This window comes from Hemicordylus capensis, chromosome 3 (assembly GCF_027244095.1).
Source record: "Hemicordylus capensis ecotype Gifberg chromosome 3, rHemCap1.1.pri, whole genome shotgun sequence".
NCBI classification, from domain to species: Eukaryota; Metazoa; Chordata; class Lepidosauria; order Squamata; family Cordylidae; genus Hemicordylus; species Hemicordylus capensis.
In genome coordinates this window covers 346,682,525-346,710,118 of record NC_069659.1, presented here as the reverse complement: position 1 = coordinate 346,710,118, position 27,594 = coordinate 346,682,525, and the positions used below count along the sequence as shown (strand labels likewise).

General features: G+C 45.8%; 1 protein-coding gene and 1 long non-coding RNA gene across 13 annotated transcripts in view; one reads left to right on the top strand and one right to left on the bottom strand.

Moving 5' to 3' along the window:
* The first annotated feature begins 9,318 nt into the window (after nucleotides 1–9,318).
* Nucleotides 9,319–27,594, top strand: part of MCF2L2 (MCF.2 cell line derived transforming sequence-like 2) — a 440,334-nt gene continuing 422,058 nt past the window's right edge. For 11 of the 12 annotated variants that reach the window (XR_008318527.1, XR_008318525.1, XM_053304941.1 and 8 more), the window contains exon 1: nucleotides 9,319–9,710. Coding sequence is in view for 9 of the 12 variants with exons in the window: in XM_053304941.1 (XP_053160916.1) it covers nucleotides 9,530–9,710 (181 nt within the window). In the remaining 3 variants the exon portion in view is untranslated. The remainder of the gene's footprint in view (nucleotides 9,711–27,594) is intronic. The other variant, XM_053304949.1, reaches the window with a different exon arrangement.
* LOC128349064 (uncharacterized) lies at nucleotides 10,671–21,661 on the bottom strand. The gene is made up of 3 exons (XR_008318530.1): nucleotides 21,581–21,661; nucleotides 19,953–20,123; nucleotides 10,671–10,763 (listed from the first exon to the last, which is right to left on the bottom strand). It is a non-coding gene; the product is annotated as an uncharacterized LOC128349064 (long non-coding RNA).

The window sequence follows — 27,594 nt, the reverse complement described above, 5'->3', positions numbered from 1 at the left end:
ACATCATTCAGCTGGGAAAGGAAAGCTGTAATTTTGTTTTGGGCAATTTGAAATAAAGAGCTTCCTGTTATTGGGCACAGATGGTGGCGGCACCTCCACGGAATCAGACCAAATCACAATAAAAGGGCAACGAGGGGTCAGCATACATGAAACGGCATGTGAGCTTTTCCAAGTCATTTTCCTTCGTGTAAAAAAAGAACAAGTTAGTTGCATCCAGTGTGGACTGGTGACACTTTTGTTTGAATGGAGAAGAGAGGCGTTGTGGAAACTGCAGCTGCTGGAGATAGTTGTTTTTACAAGATCGGGGGAGCTTATTTGCCCTGGCAGATTAATGATGACTTTACACAGAAGGTTTCTTCACCACATTTATCTCATGCCATCCCCAGGGTTATGAGCAATATGTTGGTGATCCTACAGTCCTGCTCTACTGGCAGCTACCATGCTGGCCCTTGTGGCTGCTGCATAACTTAGGCAAGATCTTATGCTCACCCAGCAGAAACATAGAAAGGTGGGAGGAGCAGTAGCAAGCATGAAGTGTCCCCTTTGCTAAGCAGGGTCTGCCCTGGGTTGCATTTGGATGGGAGACTGCATGTGAGTGCTGTCTGCTCTAAGCTATTCCCCTGAGGGGATGGGGCCACAGCAGAGCATCATGATGCAGAAGCTCCCAGGTTCACTCCTTGACAGCATCTCCAAGTAGGGGTGGGAGAGACTCCCTTCTGCCTGAAACCTTGGAAAAGCCCACTGCCAGTCAGGGTAGACAATACTAAGCTAGACAGAACAATGGTTTGACTCGGTAGAAGGCAGCGTCCTACGTCTCCTGTGTTCCTAGGAAGCATAGTAACAGCGCTAGCAAGAAGAAACTAAGGTAGCAATACCAACAGTCAGTCCTATGGTGTCCCTGGCCACTCCATTGCCACACCTATCAGTTACAGTCATACTGCAGACAGTGCCTCCACCCACATTGCTCAGGCACGGAAATCATCAATCTACATGTGGCAGTGGAAAGCCAAGAGGATGTCACAGAATCCATCCATACCTTCTCCTGTGCATAAACACAAATCCATGCACTCTTATATACAAGCAGAAGAGCTCACGGGGTCTCCTCCAGCCCAGGTCTCCATGGCCCAGTGGCTAGGGGCCTTGCATATACATAGTCAGACCCTTCAGAAGAAGGGTTTGAGTCTTGCTGTGATCCAGAGGAATGTACATTGCCAACATTTAAGACACTGCACATAACACAGTTTGTATCAGTGCCTGTGTGAGGGCAACAGTTTGTTGTGTACGGGAGAGAAACGGAGGTCAAACAGACAAGGAAGAATGACCAGCAATCTCATGGGGGGCGATGGTTGGTAGGTCAGAAGGAAAAAACTGAGCAATGAAGAAGGAGATGTGTTCAAATCCCAGCCCTGTGGGGGGTGGGGATGTGATCTCTACAGAGATCCTGCCAGAACCTTGCCCTTTTTCATCCAAAATCCTTGTTTTTAGGCCAGAAATAATGATTTTGGATGGAAAGGGGCAAAGTAGCAGGACCAAAATTCAGGCCACCCACTCCAGAAAACAACACCCTCACTACAGAGGTAGTGAAACAAAAGCAGACATAAAATATGGGAATGGGGCTTCAGCTCAGTGGTAGAGCATCTGCTCCGCATGCAGAAGGTGACAGGTTCATTCCCTGGCATCTCTCTAGAGCTGGGCTGGGAAATACTCTTGCCTGAAACCTTAGAGGGCCGCTCCCGGTCAGTGTAAGATAGTACTCAGCTAGATGGACCAGTGACCAGACTCCGCATAAGCATTCTTTCTGCCTGCACCTCTGTCCAACCCTAGACTGGTTCAGATTAATCTTAGTCTCCTGCTATTCTTACATGCGATAGTGCTGGGATTGCAGTACAAGATGCCACTCAAGGACGTGACAACGCCTTCTCAGCATGTCCTCTAATCACGTGCGTGAAGGGGGGAGCATTGGAATCACCCCTCTGCATGCACGAGAAAACCTTTAGGGATCTTTTTAAATCAAACTTTGTCAAGTATCATGTAAATTGATGGCACAACCTAATCAGTATTACAATCATAACTATCCCTTAATGAATGTTTTCCATCCATCCGCCTGATGGACAGCCTTACCATCAGATGGCCAATTCAAGCAGCAAATATTGCATCCCATTAAATGATGGCAATTAAAAAATAAAAAAAAGAGCAGGGTGGAATTATCATTGGAAATAGTCCCCATTTTGATGCTGTGTCTTTGACGGCAAAATATATTAGACCAGCCAGGACTACCATTTTTGGTTTTTATTCCAAGCTAGGTTGGTTAGAGTGATAAGAGTTGGCTTTTCCCATTCTTGCAGTGTACATTTATGTCAGGGCAATTCTCAGTTGTGTCGGTCATGTGTGCATGTAATGGGTGATGTGGATTAATCTTGATGTCAGCAAAAGGCATCATAATTCACAACAGGGCTGTACAATTTGTGACCCAACAAGATTAATGCAGCCCATCAGTTATGTATAGTGACCTGTGAGCCTGACAGCCTCTCCTGTTTTTGCAGTCACAAGTTGACAAGAGAAACAAGAGGTGGTAATAATAATTAATTATTGTTATTATTGTTATTATTGTTATTGTTATTATTTATTAACTTTATTTGTTAGAAAACATGACAAATTGTTTTCTGGGTGGCTCACAGCACAACATTAAAAAACACCCAGTAAAACACACAAAACACAACAAATCACAACACAAAACAAAAATAATAATACAAACATTTTTAAAACTTTAAGAAATAAATAAATAACTATACAAATATGATGGATATTTATATACTGCTTTTCAATAAAAGTTCCCAAACTTGTTTAGATAGACAGACAGACAGACAGACAGATAAGCTATAAAATGGCTCCCTGTCCCCAAAGGGCTCACAATCTAATAAAATAAAATAAAATCATAGACACCAGCAACAGCCACTGGAGGGATGCTGTGTTGGGGATGGATAGCGCCCTCTCCCTCTGCTAAATAAAGAGAATCACCACTTTTAAAAGGTGCCTTTCTGTTCAGTAAGCAAATAAATATATAAATATATGATGCATTAAGCCCCCACCCTCATCCCACTAAAATGGCAACACAAGTGGCTATACCAGTGGTCTTTATTGCAAGGCCCTGGAGCCAGTCACAGCTGCCATCAACCCTAAGTGTGGCTCCTTACTTGTTTATTAGGTCTGTGTGAAATTTCGGCCAAAGCTGGATACTCCGCACAGCCTTCTGGCGTCATGTGGAGATGACCGTTCTCACTGCACAGAGCTGCGCTGTGCCCAGCACTGTGAGGGCTCTTTTAACTGCAAAATGAAGCCCTCTTGGTCCCCAGTGCCACAAAGAGCACTGGTAAATGCCGTCCATCCCAAGCACTTTCCCCACAGAGCTCTGCAGAGAAAGTGCCGGGAAGGGACTACACTTCCCAGCACTCCATGCATGCTTTCCAAGGTGGAGCTGGGGCTCGACACTAGGGATGTGATCGAAACGTCACTCAGCATCCGAGTTGCGGGCACATCCCTTTAAAACTGAGGGCTTACACAGCCCCTTTAAAGCGGAGGAGAGCAGGTCCATACCTGCTCATCCTCTGGTCAATGCCATTGCTGTCATCCCAGTGCTCCCCACAGCTATGCCCGCACACCGTCGGTGCATCTCCCAGGTGCCCTTGTGCAATGCCAGCACGCACATGGCCTCTGCACATGTGCATGGTTGCTGACCACGCAACTGCCCACCGTGCATGTGCAGAGGCCATGGGCGTGCTGGCATCGCACAGGGGCAGCTAGGAGATGTTCTGCCAGTGCACAGGCATAGCTGGGGGAAGCAGCGGAATTACAGGAATGGCCGTGATTGGCGGAGCAGGTATGGACCTGCTCTCCTCCACTTTAAAGGGGCTGTGCAAGCCCTCATTTTAAAGGGTCGTGCCCACGATCCAGATGCTAAATTGTGTATTGGCACATCCCTACTCAAGAGAGCTCCATTTCTCTTAAAGGGCTGACTCCTGGCTCAGGAAAGTGCTGCAGTGCGCAGAGGTCTGCACGATGGGAAACGGCTCTCGTATTGAAGGGTCTTTGCCTGAGTGACCCCCAGTTGAAAAACAGTGAAGACTAGTGCCTTGTCCTGTTTCCCCCAGGGCTGTTGTTGCTTCTGAATAGTGGGGGACAGGCCATAGGAACCTAGGAATGGTGATGGGTCTTCTACACTTGCCTAGCAAGTGACAATCCCAGACAATAAAGCTATTTCCACGATTGGGAGGTGGGGAGGGCGGGTGGGTTGGGAAGGCTGTGCTGTACCTAACTTCCCCCCAGACAATCTCCTTGTCCGCCTGGCCTCATGGCTCAGCCACCGCATGAGTGGTGCTCCCGGGAGCTGTGCAGCTTGCCGGAGGCCGGGACAAGGTGTCTCGGCCTCTGGGAATCCCACAATGCACTGTCTGCCAGGCATGCTATACTGGGAGGATTCACCTGCCAGACGGGTGCTCTCGGGCTCCCATCTCTGTGTCTGCTCAGGCTACAAGCAGCCCGCGCAAACACATGATCCTGACACCAGGGTTAAGGGCGCACCTTTAATCTCGGCTAAGAGCCAGGGTTCAGCAGGGCAGGAGTGTCAGGATCGGGAGTGACCCCAATGCTGCCCTAGCCTGGGTTAGGCTGCTCATGAGAACAGCCTTCTTTTTTTCTAATCACTCTCCCTCGTGCATCTTATATTTATTTCTGAAAGAGTTGGAAATGTTATTATCCTTATGGACACATAACCAGAGCACCCACAGGCAAGGGAAGGGTACTGGTAGACTGGAGGTAACCTGCGGATATGTCAGTTTCACAAAAGTCTGGAGTGGGGGGAACCCAAAGGAGCCCAAACCCAGAACTGCCCCAGCCCCAGTGTAGCTCAATGGAAAGGAATGTTTGTGGACTCAGAGGGCACTTAACAGACAACAAGGTGGGCAAAGCTAATGGAACTTAGTGGTGAGCCGGGGGGAAGGAGGACCTGAACAGCTTGAAGAATACCCTGTCAGGACCATCACAGCAACTTGAAAAGGGGCTGAGACTGAGCACCAGCGCCACTAGCCACAACAACAAAAACCCTCAGAAAACAGAAAAAAGTCAAAATTGCAGATGAACACCCAGTTTACAGCAGTCACTCCTGTCTTTGTTGCTCACTCACCCCCCCCTCCACTAGTGCTCGTCTGCAGGCTCAGGTAAACACATGCGCACCGGTGTTTTTTTGAAGGTCCTTACTTGTTATATCCTATAATGGATGCATTTCACCCTGGTTTTGACAGAAGCACAACATAAACAAATATAGAATTTATAAAACAAAATCAGCACACTTACTCCCTGTTACCCCATTAATAGAAATGATGCCTATAATTTGCTTGTCCTCTCCATCAAGCCCTCGTTTTTTAAATTCTTCTAACGTACCAGCTGGACTCCAAATTGGTATCAGACCTCTATCCATTCTCGTTGCTCTGAAGGACATCTGGAGGCACCCAAGGGATCCATCAGCCTCCATCCAAAAGCAGCTGCTCTCCTCTCTTGCAGCTAGCCTCACCATGCTTCTGGACATTCTCTGACCCAGTGGACACAGCCTTTGTTCTGTAATGTTTCTATTTTGCATAGTTAATTCCCACTTTCTCTTCCTCCATATAACCAGATAGATCCAGTCTTCCAGGGCTACCTCTTGTCCAGGTGCAAAGGGAATTCATATCAGGATCCACATTTTATTCTTAAATGCTGATGAGCAAATCATTAATTCATTAATCAAAAATCAGATAATTTTGTATCTGGTGGGAATTGAACACATAAGCTTGCTGTTTGCAGTCCAAAGAACTAGGCACAAAGTTGTCTTCTAAAATGGGGCTGGTGGTTAGAATAGAATAGAATAATTAATAATAGTGTTCCTTTTTATTTATTTATTTATTTATTTATTTATTTATTATTTATTTAACACATTTGTATACTGCCCCAAACCCAATGCTCTGGGCAGTTTACAACAAAACAATAAAAACAACAAATAAAAAGGTTAAAACATGACGGCAATTAAAATTTAAAACCTTAAAACTATTAAAAGCACAATTAAAACAGTATCTAATTAAAAGCCTGGGTGAATAAATGCATCTTGACTGCCCTTTTAGAAGTTGTAAGAGATGGGGAGGCTCTTATTTCAGCAGGGAGCGTGTTCCAAAGCCTCAAGGCAGCAACAGAGAAGGCCTGTCCCTGAGTAGCCACCAGATGAGCCGTGGCAACTACAGATGAACCTCCCTAGATGATCTCAATGGGCGATGCTTGACATATTAGGACTTTGTCTTCTCAGGTTGCATTTTGCAGATCTGAAGGTCACTCTTGCTACCTGCCCTTGTGTACACATGAAAATATATTGTGGGGAAGCTTGGGAAGCAAAAGGGTAGGTGTGGGAGACTGCTCAAATAATCAATTGCATGGAACAAAACAAAAAGCATCCCAAAGCTATATGACTATATTAAACAAATATGAACGTATATAATTACAATCAACCTTCCACGTATGTTTCTTGTTCATTCTTTAATATATGTATATACTGGCTTTTAAATAAAGCATTCATAGTAAAGCAAGAATGACAAATACTAAAAGATGACAAAATTTTGATGAAGAAATCAAAAGTACTTAAATGTGCTGTAGCAGCAAACAAGGTTGGAGAGCTGGTCTTGGGGTAGCAGGCATGAATTGCCCCCTTTGCTAAGCAGGGTCCACCCTGGTTTGCATTTGAATGGGAGACTACATGTGCGAGCGCTGTAAGATATTCCCCTTAGGGGATGGGGCCGCCCTGGGAAGAGTATTGGCGTGCACGCATGCAGAAGGCACCAAGTTCCCTCCCTGGCAGCATCTCCAAGGTAGGGCTGAGAGAGACTCCTGCCTGTTCGGCATGTGCATGAACCCAAGTTCGTTGGCACCGAACCAGTTCAGCGCTCCAAGGTGCCGGGGGGTGGAGAGTGGCAAGCAGCACCTTTAAAAGGGGGTCCTTACCTGCTCTGTGCCATTCCATGCAGCTTCCTGCTATGGTGGTGTTCCCAACAGAGGCCATGTGTGTGCTGGCACTGCACTCGGGAGGCGGGAAGCTGCATGGAGCAGGAGAGCAGGTAAGGACTCCCTTCTAAAGGTGCTGCTTGCTGCTCCTCCCACCCGGGGGTGCCTCGGGGTGCCGAACCTGTGCACAGACCTCGGTTCCTGCACATGCCTACTGGAGAACCTTGGAGAAGCTGCTGCCAGTCTGTGTAGACAATACTGAGCTAGATGGACTCAGTAAAAGGCCGCTTCCTAGGTTTCTATCTCACCGAGCTGTGATGTATAGACCTTTCATGCAGTGCATATGATCATGATGTAGAACTGCTGAAAACTCAGTGAGAGACTTGCCGACAACTGTTTGGAATACAAAGCTATTCTGAATTGTTTTGAATACAAACTTATTCATGAGTATGCCAAGACAAGTTTTAAGGGTGACCAATCTGAGGTCTCCTGCTGTTGCTGGACTCCAATTGCCATCACTCCCAGCCACAATTTACTGTGGTCGGGGATGATAGGAGCTGTAGTCCAATAGCACCTGGGGAGCAGTTTTGGATGATGGGAGTTGTAGTCCAGCTGCAGAGCAATTTATTGTGGTTTTGGATGATGGGAATTGTAGTCCAACAGCTGGAGAGCAATTTATTGTCATTATGGATGGTGGGAGATGGAGTCTTCGACAGCTGGAGAACCTCAGGCTGGTCACCCTGGTATATTTTCTGTAACTGATCACTTTCTATTTATATCCATAAAGAATGTTGGCTTCCTGATAACCTGATTGCAATTGAGGGTCCTGAGGTATTGCCTTGTATTACCAGTATTAATTCTGGAGTTCTTCAAACTAGGCCCAGTCTTTTAAAATGTGGCCTGAATCCATTAAACCCAGGTTCCTCAAACAGGGGTCCAGTGTTCCCGCTAAGGCATGCACATGTGTGCGCACGCTCATATTTTTTGATGTCCGCTCAGTGAATTTTAGATCCCACACAGGCTGAATCAGGAAGGCCCCACTCTGAATGCACATGTGCACACAATGCCTTGATACTGCTGCCCAGAACAAAATTCATTCCGCACACAGACGAAAAAAATTAGAGAGAACGCTGCAGGGGTCCCCAGATATACGTGCTGTGGTGGAAAGGCCCTCTCCTTGTCACAGATTGACCTCTGCAAGATTGCAGCAGCCACTGGAGTACATATTTATTTATCGTATTTATTTATCATATTTATATACCGCCTGATATGTGTATATTTAGGCGGTGAATCAATAGGATTGATTCTGGGGAGAGAAAGCCAAGGATTAGCCAAGGTCTGTGGTTGGTAAGGAAAGGAATGTTTCCTTGTTCTCTTTCCCCCTCATCAGACACCCATTTGCAATCTCATTATTATTGTTAATGGCTGACATCCAGACTCAATTACTCTTGAGTAGTCCAATTGAAATTAAGTGGTCCAATAGTCCTACTAAGTCTGGATGTGAGCCACTATTTATAGTCCACTCTTCGACAACAACAAACATCTCAAAGCAGTTTAAAATGCCACCTTGTCCCCAAAGGGCCCACAATCTAGGAAGAAAGAGGGACACCTTCCCCCAAAGGATGCTGGGCTGGGCTGAAGAGGGGCAGTTGCTCTTTCCCAACTCAGTATAAGAGAGCCGCCAATTTGCCCGCTTTGTAGGGGTTGCAGAATACAATTCCCTGCAAGAGACTTGTGTGTGTGTGTGTGTGTGTGTGTGTGTGTGTGTGCATGTGTGTGGGGGGGAAACAATGATTTAAATAGACACACTGCGCACATGTTTCTTACTTGACAAATACATGGTGAGAGTTCGAAGGAAATTGCCTGCGTTGTGTGTGTGTGTCTCCATGAACATACTTAATGGTTGCTTCATTCTTCAAGCTCTGTAAGGATTAGCCTTGCAACCCTAACCCACATACATCTCTTAATAGCAAAGGTGGAGCTGTGTGTGTGTGTGTGTGTGTGTGTGTGTGTGTGTGCGAGAGAGCGAGAGCTGAATGGCTCTGCCTGAGAAAGGCAAAAAGGAAAAAAAAGGCTTTCAGGAACTCGCAGGCTAAAATTGTCGGATTTCCTTGTGCAACTGTTCTGCTCCCCCCAGCTCCACCGCACCACATACACATTTTTTTTTAAACACTGCTAAAGCGCTGGGATGTGTTTTTCCTGCCCTCGAGCATTAGCATCTCGGAGTCTCCTTGGAAATTAGGTAGCCGGCTGCAGAACATTGCCTCATGTTGGAAAAGGGGAGGGAGAGGGGAAGAAAGGACCAGCAGCAGTGACAGCAGAGTGAGCGGCGCAAGGAATTGTCTCCAGATTTTGCAGGCGGCGATGTGCAGAATGCCTGTGGAGGATGACGGCTCTGGAAAGGACCTTGCAGGGAGGAAGGGCTAGCGCGCCGCCCAGCACGTTGCCGGAGCTGGCCAATGCAAAATAAGGTGCACTACTCTGGAAGGATCCGGCACCGTGGGAGTGGCACATGCATTGTGTGTGTGGCTGCGCTGCCTCCCACTCCAGCTGCATCTTGGGGGTGGGTCTTGGGGATTTTGTGGGGGAGGCTGTGCAGTCTCTTCGGTGTGAAATGCTTTTTTGGTTGAAAGAAGAAGAGATGTCACATCAGGAGCTCACCCAGCGGCTGGCAACGGTCATCACTCATGTGGGTAAGGAAAGCATCCTTTTTCGTCCTGTGCTTTAATTCCTCCTCTTTTATACAGAGGTTGGGATCTGTTCCCGGGAGGCTGCGATGATGCCAGGCTTGTCACCCGAAAAGCTGGGAAGCTTTTGTGTGTCAGTGTTACACCTGGGGGGAGGAGGGGGCTGAGTGGCATCATAGCACAGAGCACACAGCCCAGGCCCCCCCCCCAAAGGGAAGCACATCTTCTGGGCATTAAATATGGTTGGCAACGGTGCCACTGAGCAAAGCGGCCACATTTTTGCTGGATTGGATTAATTGTGCTTGCTCCATTGAAGCAAAGTTGATACAACGGGCATTTCTCAGAATATTGGGGCTTACTGTTTCCACTGGCTTCATACGGCATTTGCAGAATGCCTCATTGTGGTGTACGCATCCCTATTTGTTGTAGATGAATTCTAAAAGGGGAAGCCTTTGGGGCGTGCTGAGATGCTAAAACGCAACATGTTCATAGGCGGCATTGTTTCAAACTAAAAATGCAACTGGTTGAAAAATTAAAGCCAATGCAGGTGTGCCTTTTCAACCACCGGTGCTGCTTCTGTGGGGATGGAATACGTGAAGGAGTAGCCCCAACCTTGAATTCTTGATTGATTATTCCTGGCTCCCAGAATGTTGCTCTAATGAGGTTACTGAATGCATATTGTCTTGTAAAGACACGTAATGCTGTTGGCTTGTTGGAAAGGGAATCGTGGCCGGCATATATTATTAGGGAATATAACAGAATTGGAAGATACTGTTGCCACCCTACTGTCTAGTTAAAAAGACATATCACTGTAATACATACCTGTACTACCCTGTTTCCCCTAAAGTAAGACCTAGCCCGAAAGTAAGACCTAGCAGTAATTTCTGATGTACCGCTAATTGCCCTAGTGCATTTTGGGGGGCTAAAATTAATATAAGACACTGTCTTATTTTCGGGGAAACACGGTATAAGGGGTGTGTATGATATTTTGGCTCAGATCTCTTTCTATAGTATTATGAAGAATTTATTTATTTGTACAGCATTTCAGATTGCTAGGACCTGTAAAAACAAATTAAGAATAAAATAGGCCTTGCTCACAGACATAATCAAACCAGGTTTTCCTGCTACATAGAACATGTCTTGCATATATGGGCAGTAGCTTCATTTGCCTAGCTTGAGAAGTGAAGGAAAGGAATTATTGGTTTAAGGGGCCCTAAACAGCCCTTTAGGTGTGCCAAGGGCCTTGAAGGGTCAGACCCACTGCAAGTGGTGAGATGGAAGGACCAGAAGGGAGTACATAGTCCAGATCAGACTGAAGTCAAGGTCCAATGAAGTGAATGAAGGTCAGAATGACTCGAAGAAGGTGTATAGTTGAAACAAGGCAGAGGGACAGGTTCCAAAATGAAGTTGGAGAAGAGGAGGCGAGGGAGTCTGCATGCCTACTCTAGTGACAAATTGCTCAGAATCAGAAAGAGGAATGAAGCCGATGCAACTCTCCGATCGGGCCAACCAGGCCTCGTGACCCAGACCTAGATCACTCGGTCTGACTGATGAGCTGCAGTACCCTCTCTGGCCATTATCTGGGTGGCGCTGCAGTACAACAAAGACCAGGCCAAGAGCTCCCTACCAAAGAGCTGCTGGGGATCCTGCTAAAAGGCTCTTGGAACTGCTGTCAGATGACCTGGTTTGATTCCCCCCTGGACCCTTACGGATCCAAAAGAAACTGGCACACCTAACTGAGACAAGTGCATATGTGGTGAATACCCATTGATTTCTGTGGGGTTTGGGTCTGCTTCAAACCATGTAGAATAAAGAGGCTTGCACGATGTCTTTTACTTTTAAAGAATCCCATCCGGTTTGAAGGGGAATCTGCAAATTTGTAGGAAACGTTTGCCTAGGAGGCTCAGCCTGGCCAGTCTCTCCTCTCAATACAACGGGGATCACTATTGTCTCTCTCTACAAGAAAAAATTCACATGTTTGTCCTTTGTTCAGCACTAAATGACTGCAGCCCCCACCAACCCAAGCAATGACTTGGTTTGGCTGTTTCACACAGGCGCCACAAAAAGAGCTGCCTGTATCTCCTGGCAGCACCTCAAATGCAATATTTCTCAAGTGGGGGCAGTTGCCTGTGAATCCTTGAAGGATAAGAGGATATTGAAAAAGAGGTATGCATATATAATGAATTAAAGAAAATATTTAAAATGACATTTCCTAAGAAGCCAGAATCCTTCCTGCTGGGAATAACACAAGGTGCAATTTCTACAACTAATTTAACAGTTTTAATGTATGCCTCTACGGCGGCTAGAATTATATATGCACAGAAATGGAAGACCAGTGAACTGCCTTCAAAAGAAGACTGGCTGATAAAAATTAAGGAATATGCGGAGATGGCAAAACTTACAGCACTATTAAGAGATCAAAACTTGGAATGTTTTAAAGAAGATTGGAAACCATTTTTGTTGTATCTAAAGAATTATTTTCCTACTATGGACTTGACAGCAGGGTTTGAAATTTAGTAAAAATCGCAGGCTGGTTAGATTAATTATGTTTGTAAGGGTTTGAATTTATGTTTTGAATTATTATTATAGCAAGGGTAAATTTTATAGTTGATGATTCACGAAGAAATGTGAGCGGGAAGTCCACCTTTTTTGTGTGTATTTGTAATGAATGATAATATTACGGTTGTTAAAATTAATAAAAATTGAATTTGGAAAAAAAGAAAAAAGAAAAAGAGGTATGCATGTATGAACCAGCCTTCACTTTCCCATCCTAACTGCATTTTCTTTACCAATGAGAAGGAAGGAAGGAAGGAAGGAAGGAAGGAAGGAAGGGAAGTGGAAGACGACTGGAGTGTGTGTGGTGTGTGTGTCTCATTTTCTTCATGGTGCCAAACTAGCTCAAACTAGTTCAATCAGGTTTTGACTCTTTTTAGCCTCCTCTATGGACAGCAAGAGATTGTTTGTGATCTCCTCACTTCTGAGCAGGGGCGTAACTATAATAGGGCAAGGGGAGACAGTTGTCTGGGGGCCCACTGCCTTGGGGGGCCCCCAGAGGCAAGTCACATGACTGACTCCCCCAGCCGAGCACCCACCCGGGCTTCCTTCAGTTGTATTCATCCTCCGAAATTGATGTGAGTGTCAAGACCTGGAGCTACCAGAACTATATATATGCGTGCATGCTTTTTGTTACCACTATCCAGCCTCATTTAAGATTTCTTTACTTCATGTGCTGAGCTTCAGTGATGGGGGGGGGGCATTTTAAAAATCTTGTCTCTGGGCCCACTCCATCCTTGCTACGCCCCTGCTTCTGAGTCTTTTGCAAGCTCCGTTACTGCCACTGTTAGTACAATGAACCCCGGTATTTGAGTACCTTAAATGCATAGTTTGCAGTCAAAGCTTAGACCAATTGCATTGAATTAGGTTGGATCACCCTTTAGAAAACAGAACCAATATGGAAGAAATTTTAATAGACTTTTAAAAGAGAAAATTTTAATTTTTGTGATGCGACTGTCATGGGCCCCGTCGCCTGTTATGATCTTCTGGAGAGGTCAGGTTACGGTTGCCACTGGCTTGTTTGGTGGCGACCCAGGAACAGGCTTTCTCTGTGGCTGCCCCAGGGCTTTGGAATATGCTCCCTGCTGAAATAAGAGCATCTCCTTCTCTGTTTGTTTTCAGAAAGACCCTCAAGACCCACCTGTTCTCACAGGCTTTTAATTAGAATTAATTTTAATAATTTGTTTTAAAAATTGTTTTATGCTACTGTATTAATTGTTTCATGTATTTTAATCTGTGCTGATTTTTAAATATTATTTTAAATTTTGTACACCACCTAGAGATGTGCATATCAGGCAGTATAAAAATTTGATTTATTGATTGATAAATAAATACATACATAAATAAATAGACTTCAGATTAAGAGGTTGCATGTCATGAATGCCAAAGAGTCAAGCTTGCCTCTGAAGTATGCCAGCTTAGCCATGGTCATGCCTTGTACTTATCTATGCATCTCATGGGTTTTGTACAGTGTTTCCACATGATCTACCATGGACTACTTACATCCTAGCATATCTAGATTGAATTGTCTGTGTATTTGTTGTCATTTAGGGAGAGAAAATGGCCACAGAAGTTGGAGGAGAGCTGGTCTTGTGGTAGCAAGCATGACTTGTACCTCTAGCTAAGCAGGGTCCACCCTGGTTGCATTTGAATGGGAGACCACATGTGAACACTGTAAGATATTCCCCTCAGGGGATGGAGCCGCTCTGGGAAGAGTAGAAGGTTTCAAGTTCCCTCCCTGACTTCTCCAAGATAGGGCTGATAGAGATTCCTGCCTACAACCTTGGAGAAGCCGCTGCCAGTCTGTGTAGACAATACTGAGCCAGATAGAGCAAAGGTCTGACTCAGTATACGGCAGCTTCCTATGTTTCTATACTGATACTGGGAAAATAAAGGGCGGCACAGAAAGAGAGGCATTATATATATATATATGCCCACCCAATCTATATATGCCATATATAGCACTTCTTGTAGGGCTGAAACCTAACAACTGTCCCTCAGCAAGAATCTAATGCTTCTGTGAAAACCAGGCCTGCAGGATTTAATTGGCTGAGTCTGTAGATTAACAGAAGCTTAGCTGATTAATCAGGGATGGCCCATTTTAACTGGTGTAGATGAAAGTTACTGTAACTGGAAGTGGAAAATTTGAATAACTGACTAAAGCATAAGTGATAGTTTGGATTACCAAATAGCAAGCTTCCTCACACTTCTTTTAATATCTCAGAAAGAGGTATTATATTAAGGTCTTAGTAACTGGCAAAAGCAAAATAAAAACAACTGTATTAGAATTAAGATGAATTGATTTGTTTAGGGGGGGTTAGCTGTTTTCTGAGGTACCCATGGGGTTCCTCAGTGAGAAGATCTGTCATGGGGGGAGGTTTCCTAGCAGGCATCTTGCCTACTACGCCTTGTTTCCCCCTTCAGTGTGGTATACTCTAGAGTTCACCTGAGGCTCCTAGGAGGTTCAACAGGCTCAGATGGTGATGCGCATGAACTGAGCACTCTGGGACATGCCTCAGAATCTGCAAAACTCAGCAGTTCCTCAGCAGACAAATCATTTTGGAAAGAGTTCTCTGGGGGCAGAAAGTTTGAAAACCATTAATTAAACAGTTGGTCAATTAATTGAGAGATGCCGAATCAACAAAACCTTTCTTTAATTATTTAAGTAGTGGACAACCCTAGTGAAAATACATTCTTGTACTGCCCTCTTCCCCTTGCTGGATTTTTTAAAACAACAGAACGATGCAAATGCCTTTACCTGGTGTAATTTATGCAGATTGCAGAATTCCACTTTTCTTGGTATGGAAATGGATCACTTTGCAGCAGAATGGTTTTTGGTTATGAACATAAGAAAGCGGAGTTAACCTACTGAGTTAAGACATTTGCCTGTCTAGCCCAGTGCTGTCTGCTCTGGCACGCAAAAGACCCCCAAGAGTCTGAAGTACATGTCTTTCCAGATTATTTTAATGAGAGACTCTAAGGATTGAAGCTGGGACCTCCTGTGTGCAAGCTGTGTGCTCTACCAATCATAAGCCCATTGTTCTGTGGTGATATTTTAACAGAGTGGCCTTAGCTTAGTACATAAACATGATATTTAACTCCCTGCAAACTGGGCAAAAAGACTCCTTTAAAGAGGTAAAAGGTAAAGTTGTGCCGTCGAGTCGGTGTTGATAGCTCTCTTATATTTTGCAGAGGGAAGCAACTATCCTTGTTCAGCCTAGCACAGGAGCTCTCCAGTGGCTGTTGCTGGTTTCCCTCTTGTGATTATTTTTAGATTGTAAAGCCTCTTTGGAACTTAGAACCGAGAAGAGCTGGTCTTGTGGTAACAAGCATGACTTGTCCCTTTTGCTAAGCAGGACCTATCCCGGTTTGCATTTGAATGGGAGACTTCATGTATGAGCCCTGTAGGGTATTCCCCTTAGGGGATGGGGCAGTTCTGGGAAGAGCACCTGCATGCTTGCATGCAGAAGACTCCATGTTCCCTCCATGGCATCTCCAAGATAGGGCTGGGAGAGATTCCTGCCTGCAAGCTTGGAGAAGCCGCTGCCAGTCTGTGTAGACAATACTGAGCTAGATGGACCAGTGGTCTGACTCAGTATAAGGCAGCATTCTGTGTTCCTTTGTTAACCATTTGCTTACTCCTTTTGTTGTGTAAAATGCTTTGAGAACTTTTTTGTTTAAAAGCAGTACATAAGTATTCTAAATCAGGAGTTCCTAACCTTGGGTCCCCAGATGTTGTTGGACTACAACTCCCATCATCCCCAGCCACAATGGCCAAAGATCACTTGTGGTTCAGCAACATCTGAGGACCCAAGATTGTGTGCCCCTGGTCTAAATAAATAAATAAATAAAATTAAATTAAAAAATATTCATGGAGTTACTTTGACCCTTATAAATAACACATTAGGCCTCTTGGGATGAAAGATGAAAAGTATTTATCAAACATTAATGACTCTCCATGCCACCCTTGACTGGTAAGGAAATATATTCATTATCTTGACGCAGCTGACTGTTTTTCTCAAGGTCACAACTTACTCAGTGTTAATGAAAGACAGTAACCCAGTGGGGAAAGTAGGATTTTCAGGCTTTTTATCGAAGAATCTTTACAATCTTCTGTCTTATGCAGAGCACAGTAAGAACAAGGGAAAAGTGAATTTAGTGTAACACAGGAGTTCCCAGCCCATGAGCCCTTTTGGGGCAAGGAACCCACTTATTTCTTTTTCTATGTCAACTGCTTTGAGAACTTTTTTGGGTTTTTAAAGGTAGTATATAAATATCTGCAATTTAATTACTTAATTAATTAAAGTGCTAGAAATGTATTAAAAGCCATTATAAACCCAGAACAACAGGGCAGATTTTGCCTGATGCCAAAAAGATAATAAAGGTGGTGCCAGGGTGCACATTTTGGAAGAGCAAGTTCCAGTCTGGGTGTCACCATGGAAAAGGCCCTCTCTCTGGTGGCCACCCATGCACCTAACTTCAGAGGACAGGAACACTCAGAGAGAGAAGGTGATCCGTCAGATACTCAGGTCCCAAGCCATTAAGGCAGCGGTTCTCAAATCTGAGTCCCCAGAAGTTGTCGAACTACAACTCCCATCATCCCCAGTCACATGGCCGAAGGCCTACCCACCTTAAATCCTGCCCACCAGCATCTATGGTGTATCTTATCTGGCCGGTGCATGGATTCCCCTGCTAACTGGGCAAAGAGGCACCTTTTACCGTGGTGATTCTCTTTATTTAGCAGGGGGAGAGTAACTGGCCCTATCCACCCCCAGCACAGTACTTCCAGTGACTGTTGCTGGTATGTGTTCTATGTTTCTTTTTAGAATGTGAGCCTTTTGGGGACAGGGAGCCATCTTATTTGTTTTATTTCTCTTTGTAAACCGCCCTGAGCCATTTTTGGAAGGGCGGTATAGAAATCGAATTAATAATAATAATAATAATAATAATAATAATAATACTCCAGTGCACACCTTTGTGGAATAGTAGGGCTTCTCCAGGACATTTGCTTTGCCCTACAAGGACAATGGGAATACTTAAAATGTTTTGAACCCACTGTTTCTCCAAGGCATGCAAGGCAGCACATATGGTCTTCTTCCTTCCACCCGCCTTTATCCTCACAACAATTCTCAACCAGGGCATCAACAGGATCACCAGCAAAGCCAACATTAAATCCCTCCAAAGCTTGGATCCATTAAGATTCCAAGAAGCCTTGGAGGGATTTAATGTTGGCTTTGCTGGTGATCCTGTCGATGCCCTGGTTGAGAATTGGAACAACTTGCTCACCAGGGCAGTAGACATGATTACTCCCAAGCGTCCCCTCCGACCCAATTCAAAATTGGCCTCTTGGTATACAGAAGATCTACGGGGGCTGAAACAGCAAGGTAGGTGACTGGAGCGCAAGTGGAGGAAGACTCAACTCGAATCTGACAGACTGCGACATAGAGCACATCTAAAGATCTATGCTCAGGCAATACGTGTGGCAAAGAGGCAGTTCTTTTCTGCCCGTATTGCCTTTGCAAATTCACGTCCAGCGGAGTTGTTCAGGGTTGTGAGGGGATTAGTATCTGCCCCACCCCCCTTGAACCAGAATTTGGAGTCATTGGTTACCCGCTGTGATGTGTTTAAAGAGTTTTTCACAGATAAAATCTCTTGGATTCGGGCTGACCTAGTTGGAGACTCCACAATTAATTTGATGTCTGAGCTGGAGGTGCCCAACAACTCCTCTTATGTGATTCGACTGGATCGGTTTCAGTTTGTGACTCCTGAGGATGTGGACAAGCTGCTTGGATCGGTGAGGCCTACCACTTGTTCTCTTGACCCTTGTCCAACATGGCTTGTTCTATCTAGCAGGGAGGTTGTTGTAAACAGCCTGGTGGATATCATAAATGCCTCTCTCAGGGAGGGCAGGATGCCTCCTTGTCTTAAGGAGGCAATCATTAGACTTCTTCTAAAGAAGCCTGCATTAGATCCCTCAGAGTTGAGCAATTATAGGCCTGTTTCCAACCTCCCATGGCTGGGCAAGATAATTGAGAGGGTGGTGGCCTCTCAGCTCCAGGCGGTCTTGGAAGAAACTGATTATCTAGACCCATTTCAAACTGGTCTTTGGGCGTGCTATGGGGTGGAGACTGCCTTGGTTGGCCTGATGGATGATCTCCAATTGGCAATTGATGCAGGAAGTGTGACTCTGTTGGTCCTTTTGGATCTCTCCGCGGCTTTTGATACTATCGACCATTGTATCCTTCTGGAATGTCTGAGGGTGTTGGGGGTGGGAGGCACTGTTTTATAGTGGTTCTGCTCCTACCTCTCGGATAGATTCCAGATGGTGTCGAATGGAGATAGTTGCTCTTTGAAATCTGAGCTTAAGTATGGTGTCCCTCAGGCTCCGTACTTTCTCCAGTGCTTTTTAACATCTACATGAAACTGCTGGGAGAGATCATCAGGGGATTTGGAGCTGGGTGTTACCAGTACGCTGATGACACCCAGATCTACTTCTCCATGTCAACTTCTTCAGGAGTTGCCATATCCTCCCTAAATGCCTGTCTGGAAGCAGTAATGGGCTGGATGAGGGAGAATAAACTGAAGCTGAATCCAGATAAGACGGAGGTACTTATTGTGCGGAGTCAGAACTCTAGAGACAATTTTGATCTGCCTGTTCTAGATGGGGTCACACTTCCCCAAAAGGAACAGGTTTGCAGTCTGGGAGTACTTCTGGATTCACACCTCTCCCTGGTTTCTCAGGTTGAGGCGGTGGCCAGGGGTGCTTTCTATAAGCTCTGGCTGATACACCAGCTGCGCCCATTTCTCGAGATCAATGCCCTCAAAACAGTGGTATATCTGTTGGTAACCTCCAGACTTGACTTTTGTAATGCACTCTACGTGGGGCTGCCTTTGTACATAATCCGGAAACTTCAGTTGGTTCAGAATGCGGCAGCCAGGTTGGTCTCTGGGTCATCTCAGAGAGACCATGTTACTCTTTTACCGATGGAGTTACACTGGCTGCCAATAGGTTTCCGGACAAAATGCAAAGTGCTAGTTATAACTTACAAAGCCCTAAACGGCTTAGGCCCTGGGTACCTAATAGAGCGTCTTCTTCGTTATGAGCCCCACCACCCATTGAGGTCATCTCAGGAGATCCATCTCCAGTTACCACCAGCTCGTTTGGTGGCTACACAGAAACGGGCCTTCTCGGCTGCTGCCCCGAGATTGTGGAATGCGCTCCCTGCTGAGATATGATCCTCCCCATCTCTGGCAATTTTCAAAAAACACCTGAAAACCCTTATTTTCACCCAAGCTTTCCCAGCTTCCTAAATTGTGGGGGCTTTAATATCTGGTTTATTTTAAAATTCAAAACCCAATTTCAGGGTTTTTAATCACTGTAATTATTTAATTGTTGTTTTAAAATGTTTTTAAATTGTTAATTGTTATGTTGTTGTTTTAAATTTGTTTTAGCTCTGTACTGTTTTAGTAGTGTGTTTTAATTGTAAACCGCCTTGAGCCATTTTGGAAGGGCGGTATACAAATCAAATAAATAATAATAATAATAATAACAACAACACTGTAAGGTAGAACAGAACTGTGGTCTCAGGTCACCCATAAGCTGAGTGGGGATTTGAACCTGGATCTCCACCATTCTAGTCCGATGCGCTAAACGCTAGTGCCTGGTTTTCAGGCACCTGAAAAGTGATTGCTAACCTGAGATTGTGTCCTCCGAGGCTGTCAGAGGAGACTGACCAGGAATTTTCTTTGTTTACTGAACTCAGTCCTCATGTTAATTGGGTGTGGGGTGGGGCGGTCCTCAGTCTCATCCTCATAACAGTCATAAATATCATGAGCTGATGTTTTCCGGTATCAGCAAGGGCTCATCTGAGATACAATGTGGAAAAGGCACACATTTTATGCAAGAACGGAAGGCATTTATTTTGCAAAGTCTTTCTTTCCCCCTTTGTCTGGACCAGTCGCTTGCATTTTTAAATAGTGCTCTAATAATACACATATTGTGTCCCCCCCCCCTCTTTTTGCCTAAATAACACATTCGGCCATGAATCATGTTATAGCTGAATCAGCACCAGCTTATAAAGGTCAGGAAAAAGAGCACCTTATAGTGGCTGATGTGATGTGTTTGAAAAGGCCATTTCAGAGTAGTGGAAAGCGCAATTTTACAAGCGCACATTTCATCATATCTATCACAGGCCCCATCCCTCCCAGCAATTCTGTAATTGCATAGAATTCACTGCCACATGGTGCAGTGATGGCCACTTGCTAAGATCAGGAGTAGGAACTGACCTTCAGTCTTTTGTGGTGCAGACTCAAGATCTCTTAACAATTAAGGCATGATGAATCTGCAGCAAGTGATCTTGAGTATGCATTATTACATCTTATATCTAAAAGTGGTCGTTATCTGCAGGGGTTCCATTCTCCACTGCAACCATGAATAACGGAACCATGGATAATGAGGCATTAAGGCAATGGGAATCGGGGGGTGGGTAGGTTCCTGGTTGCTGGAGAAAAGGATGGGAAATGGTGAAAAATAGCAGGGGGGGTCAAAATCAAGTGCCCTACTGTGCTCTGAGGGTCTCCAGGTGTCCAGGAACACCCCTACCCCGAAAGACCCAAAGCCACCATTTTCCCATGAAAAATCACAGAAAAATGTGTGTGCGTATTTTTAAAATGAGCCACAAAATGGCTCCTTTCCTCAAAATGGTGGCCATAAATGATCTTGGCGGTCATTCCCGGTCACCTCGAAACTGTGGATAGGTGGAAATCGACTCTTTTTGTTTGCATATACTGAGGTTGGGTGTCAATTGCCCAACTGTGGATACGTGGAACTGCAGGCAAGAGGTGAAGGTACTGCGTATAGCGAGGAGGTCCACCTGTATTTCCAAAAGAGCTGGAAGTGTTGTGGTCCTTATGAATGCATAACTGCCCTGAGCCATTTTTGGAAGGGCGGTATATAAATCAAATAAATCAGTAATAAATAATAATTATAATGGGATCACCTGTGGATGACAGGGAGTTCCTGGCAGACTTGAGGTAAGAACAGAAGAACAGCCCTGCTGGATCAGGCCCAAGGAAGCCCATCTAGTCCAGCATCCTGTTTCCCACAGTGGCCCACCAGATGCCTCTAAGAAGCCCACAGGCAAGAGGTGAGGGCATGCCCTCTCTCCCTCTTGCTGTTGCTCCCCTGCAATTGGTATTTAGACAAGGGATGGCAGAAGGGCCACAGATACACTGGTTTCACAGAAATCTTAAGGCTGCCTTAGCACATAATGGGAAACGGCAGGTCCAATGGTGAAAAAAACGAAATAAAGTGCCCTACGTACCGTGCTCCGTGGGTCCAGTGGCCCTGCGATTTGCCCCTATTCCCCCTGCTGCACTCCCAGACAATCTGATCTGGAGTCTAGGAGACTGGAGGAGGGGGGACTGCCTCTGCGGGCTTCCTCCTTCTCATGAGGGACAGCCGCAGCAGCCAATCAGGGACGGAGAGAAGGAGGAGGTCCCTGCCCTCAGTTCCGGTTCTAAGCAGTGGCAGCCTTCAGATGACACGTCATCGCTTTCTAATCGCAGTTTTAGTCACCAAAACCAAAGAGGAACTGAGGGTGATAATTCAGGTTTTGTGGTTGTTAACCTTGGGTTGCTTTTCTCGCAGAACCGCAGGTTCCCGCATTCAGACGACCACAATCCTGAACCTCTGGCATGGTTGCCTTCGGTTCAGTGAGATGACTGAAGGTGGCCTAAGAACAATTCCCTAAGGAGACCAAAAATCACCCACACTGCCCCAATGTAACTCAAATGAGTGGAATGTCCACTGACTCCGATGTTTACCGAATCGGATGCTGCCCAGCTTTCCCACAGGAATCCGCTTAAATTCAACATTATCTTAATAACTGTTGATGTATTCATAACCTTGGGCGCCCATTTTGTACCCCATCTTGGTTGTGCTCAGGGCACGCACCCCTCACCACTCCACTCTAGTTCTACTTTTGCCACAGACGAAAAGGAGGTACATCAAAGGGAAGCCAAGAGCTCTCCATTCCGAAGCCAGCCAGGTGACATGTCATGGGTGAGAATGGCCAGCTTCTGAACATGCAATGTGCCCAACTCCATTGGGTCATTTACATGTGGCTCGTTCAACTGGGGGTGGGGACTGAGGTGAAATAAACTTGCACAGCAGGTCTGATTCAGCCTTTTAGTTTATCGCCTCCACTGTAGGGGAAGGCAAAAGGCTTCCTCCATCCTATTTCACTGGGCATCCTTTCACAGCATCCTTCCTGATGCCGAGTTAGTTACATAGGCAGCCTTCAGACATAACGGGGAACCCGAGGAGAACTCAGGTTTGCCCACCGTGTCATCCGAATAATCAGAACCATGGTTCCCAGACCAACCGTGGTTACAATTTCGCCACCAAACTTCGGAATGAACCCTTGGTCTGCAGTGTCGCCCAACTGAGGGTCCATTCCCTCCTCCGTGTTGTCTGGATTGGGATTTTATCCCAAACTGTAGTTAACGGAGGAAGCTCCTCTCACGGGCTTCCTTCCCATTGGCTGGCGCAGGCTGTCTTTCCAGTGTCTGAGGAAGCCCGCCCAGCCAGTCCTGCCCCCGTTTCCGGCTCCCAGACTGGGACTGTGATCATCTGGGAGCACGTGGGGATGGAGGCGAACTGTGGGTCCTTTGGACCCGCGGTTTGCTGTTATGTGTGAAGAGGGCTTAACTGTCCTTTATTTTACAGGTTCAGTCAATGAATGAAACATGGTCAGGCACGTAACTAGTACTGGGGAGGGGCTGCCGCTGACTGGGAGAGCATCTGCTTTGCATGCAGAAGGTCTCAGGTTCAATCCTTGGCAGCATCTCTAGTTAGGGCTGGGAAAGATTCCTGCCTGAAGCCCTGGAGAGTGGCTGCCAGTCAGTGTAGTCTGTGCTGAGCGAGATGGAACCAATGGTATGACTCAGCATGAGGCAGCCCAGCTTCCTATAGGCCATTGTACTTGAGCCCACAACAATGTTGGCTTTGGAGTCTGTTCTCCAGGTTCTGCCTTTGTTCCAAGCATGACTCGTCATTTCCGTCTGTGTGGTTGCAAGATCCCCTGAGGATCAAGAGTGGAGCCTGTGAGTTAAAGGGGTGGGGTCTCATAAGATGGGGGTGGGACCTGATCCGATGAGTGGAGCCTACTGTGAGCAAGGGACAGAGCCTGGCTGTTCCTGGTGACTCAGGGTGGAGCTTGAGGTGACCCTAATAACAAGAGCTCTCATTAAGTCAAGCACAATAGCCTGCCCCCTTGGTTCTTACTCCTCCTGCAGCCCCTGAGAAAGAAGATCCTGTATTTGCCTGAATCCAAGACTAGTTTTCTTCCACGTGCCTTGACGTTAGAAATTGGGGGTTCATCTTAAATTCAGAATCCTCTTCCTTTGGGGATAAATATATTATATCCAGATATGACTTGTATTTAAGGGGGTTGTCTTCAATTTGAAGTTGTCTTCTATTCAGCCCCTGGTAGCGCAGTGGTAAAACTGCCACCCTGTAACCAGAAGGTTACAAGTTCGATCCTGACCAGGGGCTCAAGGTTGACTCAGCCTTCCATCCTTCCGAGGTCGGTAAAATGAGTACCCAGAATGTTGGGGGCAATATGCTAAATCATTGTAAACCGCTTAGAGAGCTCCGGCTATAGAGTGGTATATAAATGTAAGTGCTAAATATGGTAGAACTCTGAAACTTTAGGTCAAACCCTGAGAGCTGGCAACCTTCTTTCCTTTGTTTACTTTTCAGTTCCATCCCTAGTGGTGGAACATAAGGACCTCATGGGGATCTGCCTAATCTAGGACAGGGCTGACCAACCTAAGCTTTCCAGGGGTTCTTGAACTACAGCTCCCATGATCCCCAGCCCATTGCAGCAGGGGATGATGGGAGCTGCCTTCCAACAACAGCTGGGGAGGATTGGCCATCCTTGAGGGCTGCACAATCTCAGCCCTCCTGAAGGCGTTGGACCACAACTCCCATCATCCCAGATGATTGGCCACTGTGGATGATGGGAGTTGTAGTTCAAAAACAGCTGGAGGGCTGAAGTTGTGCAGCCCTGATCTAGTAGAGTCTGACCCCTGATCTCACTCAGGGATAACATTTTCAAAATCAAAACTTGGGTAAGAAGGGCTGACACACAGATCCAGGCAACTGGCAGAAGGACAAACTTGGCAGTCAAGCAAGGAATCTGGTGCCTGCAGAGGCATCTGTGAATTCTTTTTTCCCCTTCTCTACAGACATAGTATTCTTAAAAATAACAGCCATCGTTTCATCCTTCCTTTCTCCTTGCCAGCATCGAGGAGGAGAACCCTCTCACTTCATTTACTGGTGTTTATTTTTGCCCCTTTCTCTTTGGTGAATGGGTGGGTGTGAAGCTATTATTAAGAAAAAACCCAGTTGCTCTTCCCTGCACAGATTGCAGAGATGAGAAAAATAACCATCAGTTGCAATTAACACCCAGGGCTATTTTACCACACATTTGTTCTTGGGCAGTTGAGGTTTTTTTGGGTTTTTTGCAGTGGTTCGGCATCATTAATACTGACTTTCCAAGACTTTTTGGTAAGAAAATTGGTTGGAATTAAAGTTAAGATCCTTGATACAGAGGGTCTCAAACTTGGGTCCCCAGATGTCACTGAACTACAACTCCCATCATCCCCATCCACAATGGTCAAAGGCCATTGTGACTGTGGATGACGGGAGTTGTAGTCCAGCAACATCTAGGGACCCCAGTTTGAGATTGCCTGTCTTGTCACTGAAAAATATAGGGAAGAAATATTAGGAAAAACATCTGCAAGAATAGCTTCCGTTGGAGTGGGCAACCTCCTGGGTCAGCAACCAGTTTTGAACAGTGGCCATACTTTGAAAGGCCAAGAGTGCTGGCTTTGCTCATTGGCATCTGTTCGGCCACTGTGGGAAGCGGGATGCTAGCCTAAACAGCCATTTGGTCTGACTTAAAGCCTGCAGAACTGTTTGTGTGTTTGTTTGTTTTACTGGGCAGAAAAAGCTCCATTTGTTTGGGGGACAGACCAGTGCTATCTTTAAAACGTCTTCGCTTGGAAATTGCAAGGTTGCACCTGAATACCACCATTGTTTACAGTCTTTTAAGTACAGCTGAGCTATTGTTTCCCTTTGCTTCTGTAAGCAGGTTTGTGCAATTTTGCGCCAAGTTACACCTTGCTCACAGTATATGCACACTTCCTCGCTTTTTGATTAGTGGTTATTCTTTGCAGTATAAACACGGGCTTGACAGTTTTTATTAACTGTGCTGCATCTGTGCACCCCAGATCTGCTTGGGTCTCCTAAGATCTTGTTTTATGCATCAGTTATTTCTTCTCAACCCAGGAGCAAAGCCCTACAATGTAGGTTCCAGCACCACCCAATCACTGCTGGTACTGAGAGTAAACAATGATCTCAGTTAAATCCGTCATCTCAAAGCAGTGACTCATCGCAACTTCAGATGCTGAGTCATCGTCCCATCTGATCTGAGCTTATGTCTCAAAAGACAAGAGACATTTTATGTTCATCAGGCACACTGTAGAAGAGTTAGTAGGGTGTTAATTTGAAGAGAGAGAAAAACCAGGATGTGGAGGAGAGCTGGTCTGGTGGTAGTGAGCATGAATTGTCCCCTTGGCTAAGCAGGTTCTGCCTTGGTTTGCATTTGGATGGGTGACTACATGTAAGCACTATAAGTTTAGGGGATGAGGCTGTAGCTCATTGGAAGGGCATCTGCTTGCATGCAGAAGGCCCTGGATTCATTCCAGGTCATCTCTAGGTAGGGCTGGGGAAAACTCCTGCCTGAAACCTTGGCGTGCTGCTGCCAGTCAGTGTAGACAATACTGAGCTAAATGGACCAATGGTGTGACTCGGTATAAGGCAGCTTCCTATGTGTTCCTATGCTCCTTGCACCTTTAAGTTGGCTAGTGACTATTGTCCTGGCATTTTGGGTTGCTGTTAAAAGTACGAGAACACAGCCAATAAGAAAAGGTGGTTGCTCTGCAACTCTGGTCCCCAACCTTGACTGCCAGATGTTTCTGGACTACAACTCTCATCATCCAGCCACTGTAGCTGGGGATGATGGGGGTTGTAGTCCAGCAACATCTGGTTCCCAGAGTTGGGAACCCTTGCTCTACAGGAAGGAAAAAGCATGCAACCTAACCTATTTTAAACAACCTAAAGTACTTAGGTTGGCGTTTTGCTCATGGATAACAGAGATTTCAGCCTGGGGAAGGCAAAATTCGCAGTAAAATTCAATGGCCCACTCTGTTGGATATATTCGCGATTATATTGCCAAATGCTGTAACTTAAGAGCATTTGTTGTGGTTAAAGGTAAAGTTGTGTTGTCGAGTCAGTAACGACTCCTGGCTACCACAGAGCTCTGTGGTTGTCTTTGGTAGAATACAGGAGTGGTTTACCATTGCCTCCTCCCGCGTAGTATGAGATGATGCCTTTCAGCATCTTCCTATATCACTGCTGCCCGATATAGGTGTTTCCCATCATCTGGGAAACATACCAGCTGGGATTTGAACCGACAACCTCTTGCTCCCTAGGCAAGTTGCTTCCCCACTGGTTACTTAATAATAAATGGGGTTTATGTCTCCATACCCTCCGGAATTTAGGGTAGCCCCCGGATTTTGGCTCCTGCACCTGGCTGCTAAATTCCACCCAGATTTACATGGATTTGAAATGCACTGCCCGGATTGCCCGGATTGCCCGGATTTTACTCTGGATCTGATCACATGGGAGGGCAGAGAAGAAGGGGAAAGTATACAAATCTGTCAAATAAATAAAATGCAAATTAGGTCCTCATAATTTGCATTATATGCAGATTAGGCCACCCAGATTTGGGAAGGTTGAATAAAGCCACTCTATTGCTGGGGCACTTCAATGCCTCCAGCCACCTCTGACCTCCATCCTCCCTGCCCCCCTGAGGTGAAGGTTGTGACCCTTTTTGGTGAAAATGTTAAGATCTGTCCAGGGCTTGTGTCATTTAAGATCTGTACAGCTGAGTTTACCACACACGCTTGAACCCCAGTGAGATTTATAAGTTCCACAAACAGAACCAGAGAGATGGTTTTAGTCTTGCTAAATTATTATAATGCAGCCAAATACAACCTTAGCCAGGCAGTTGCTTCTTCCTTACTGTCACAAGGGTTCAATTTGCAATAGAGAGGAGGGGAGGGGATGCTTAATCCTTCTCCTGAAACCATTCCCCTCTGCCAGGCTGCTCTTTTGCCCATGGGGTCCCAGATCTGGGAGAGCTGGTCTTGTAGGCAAGCATGACTTGTCCCCATAGCTAAGCAGGGTCTGCCCTGGTTGCATCTG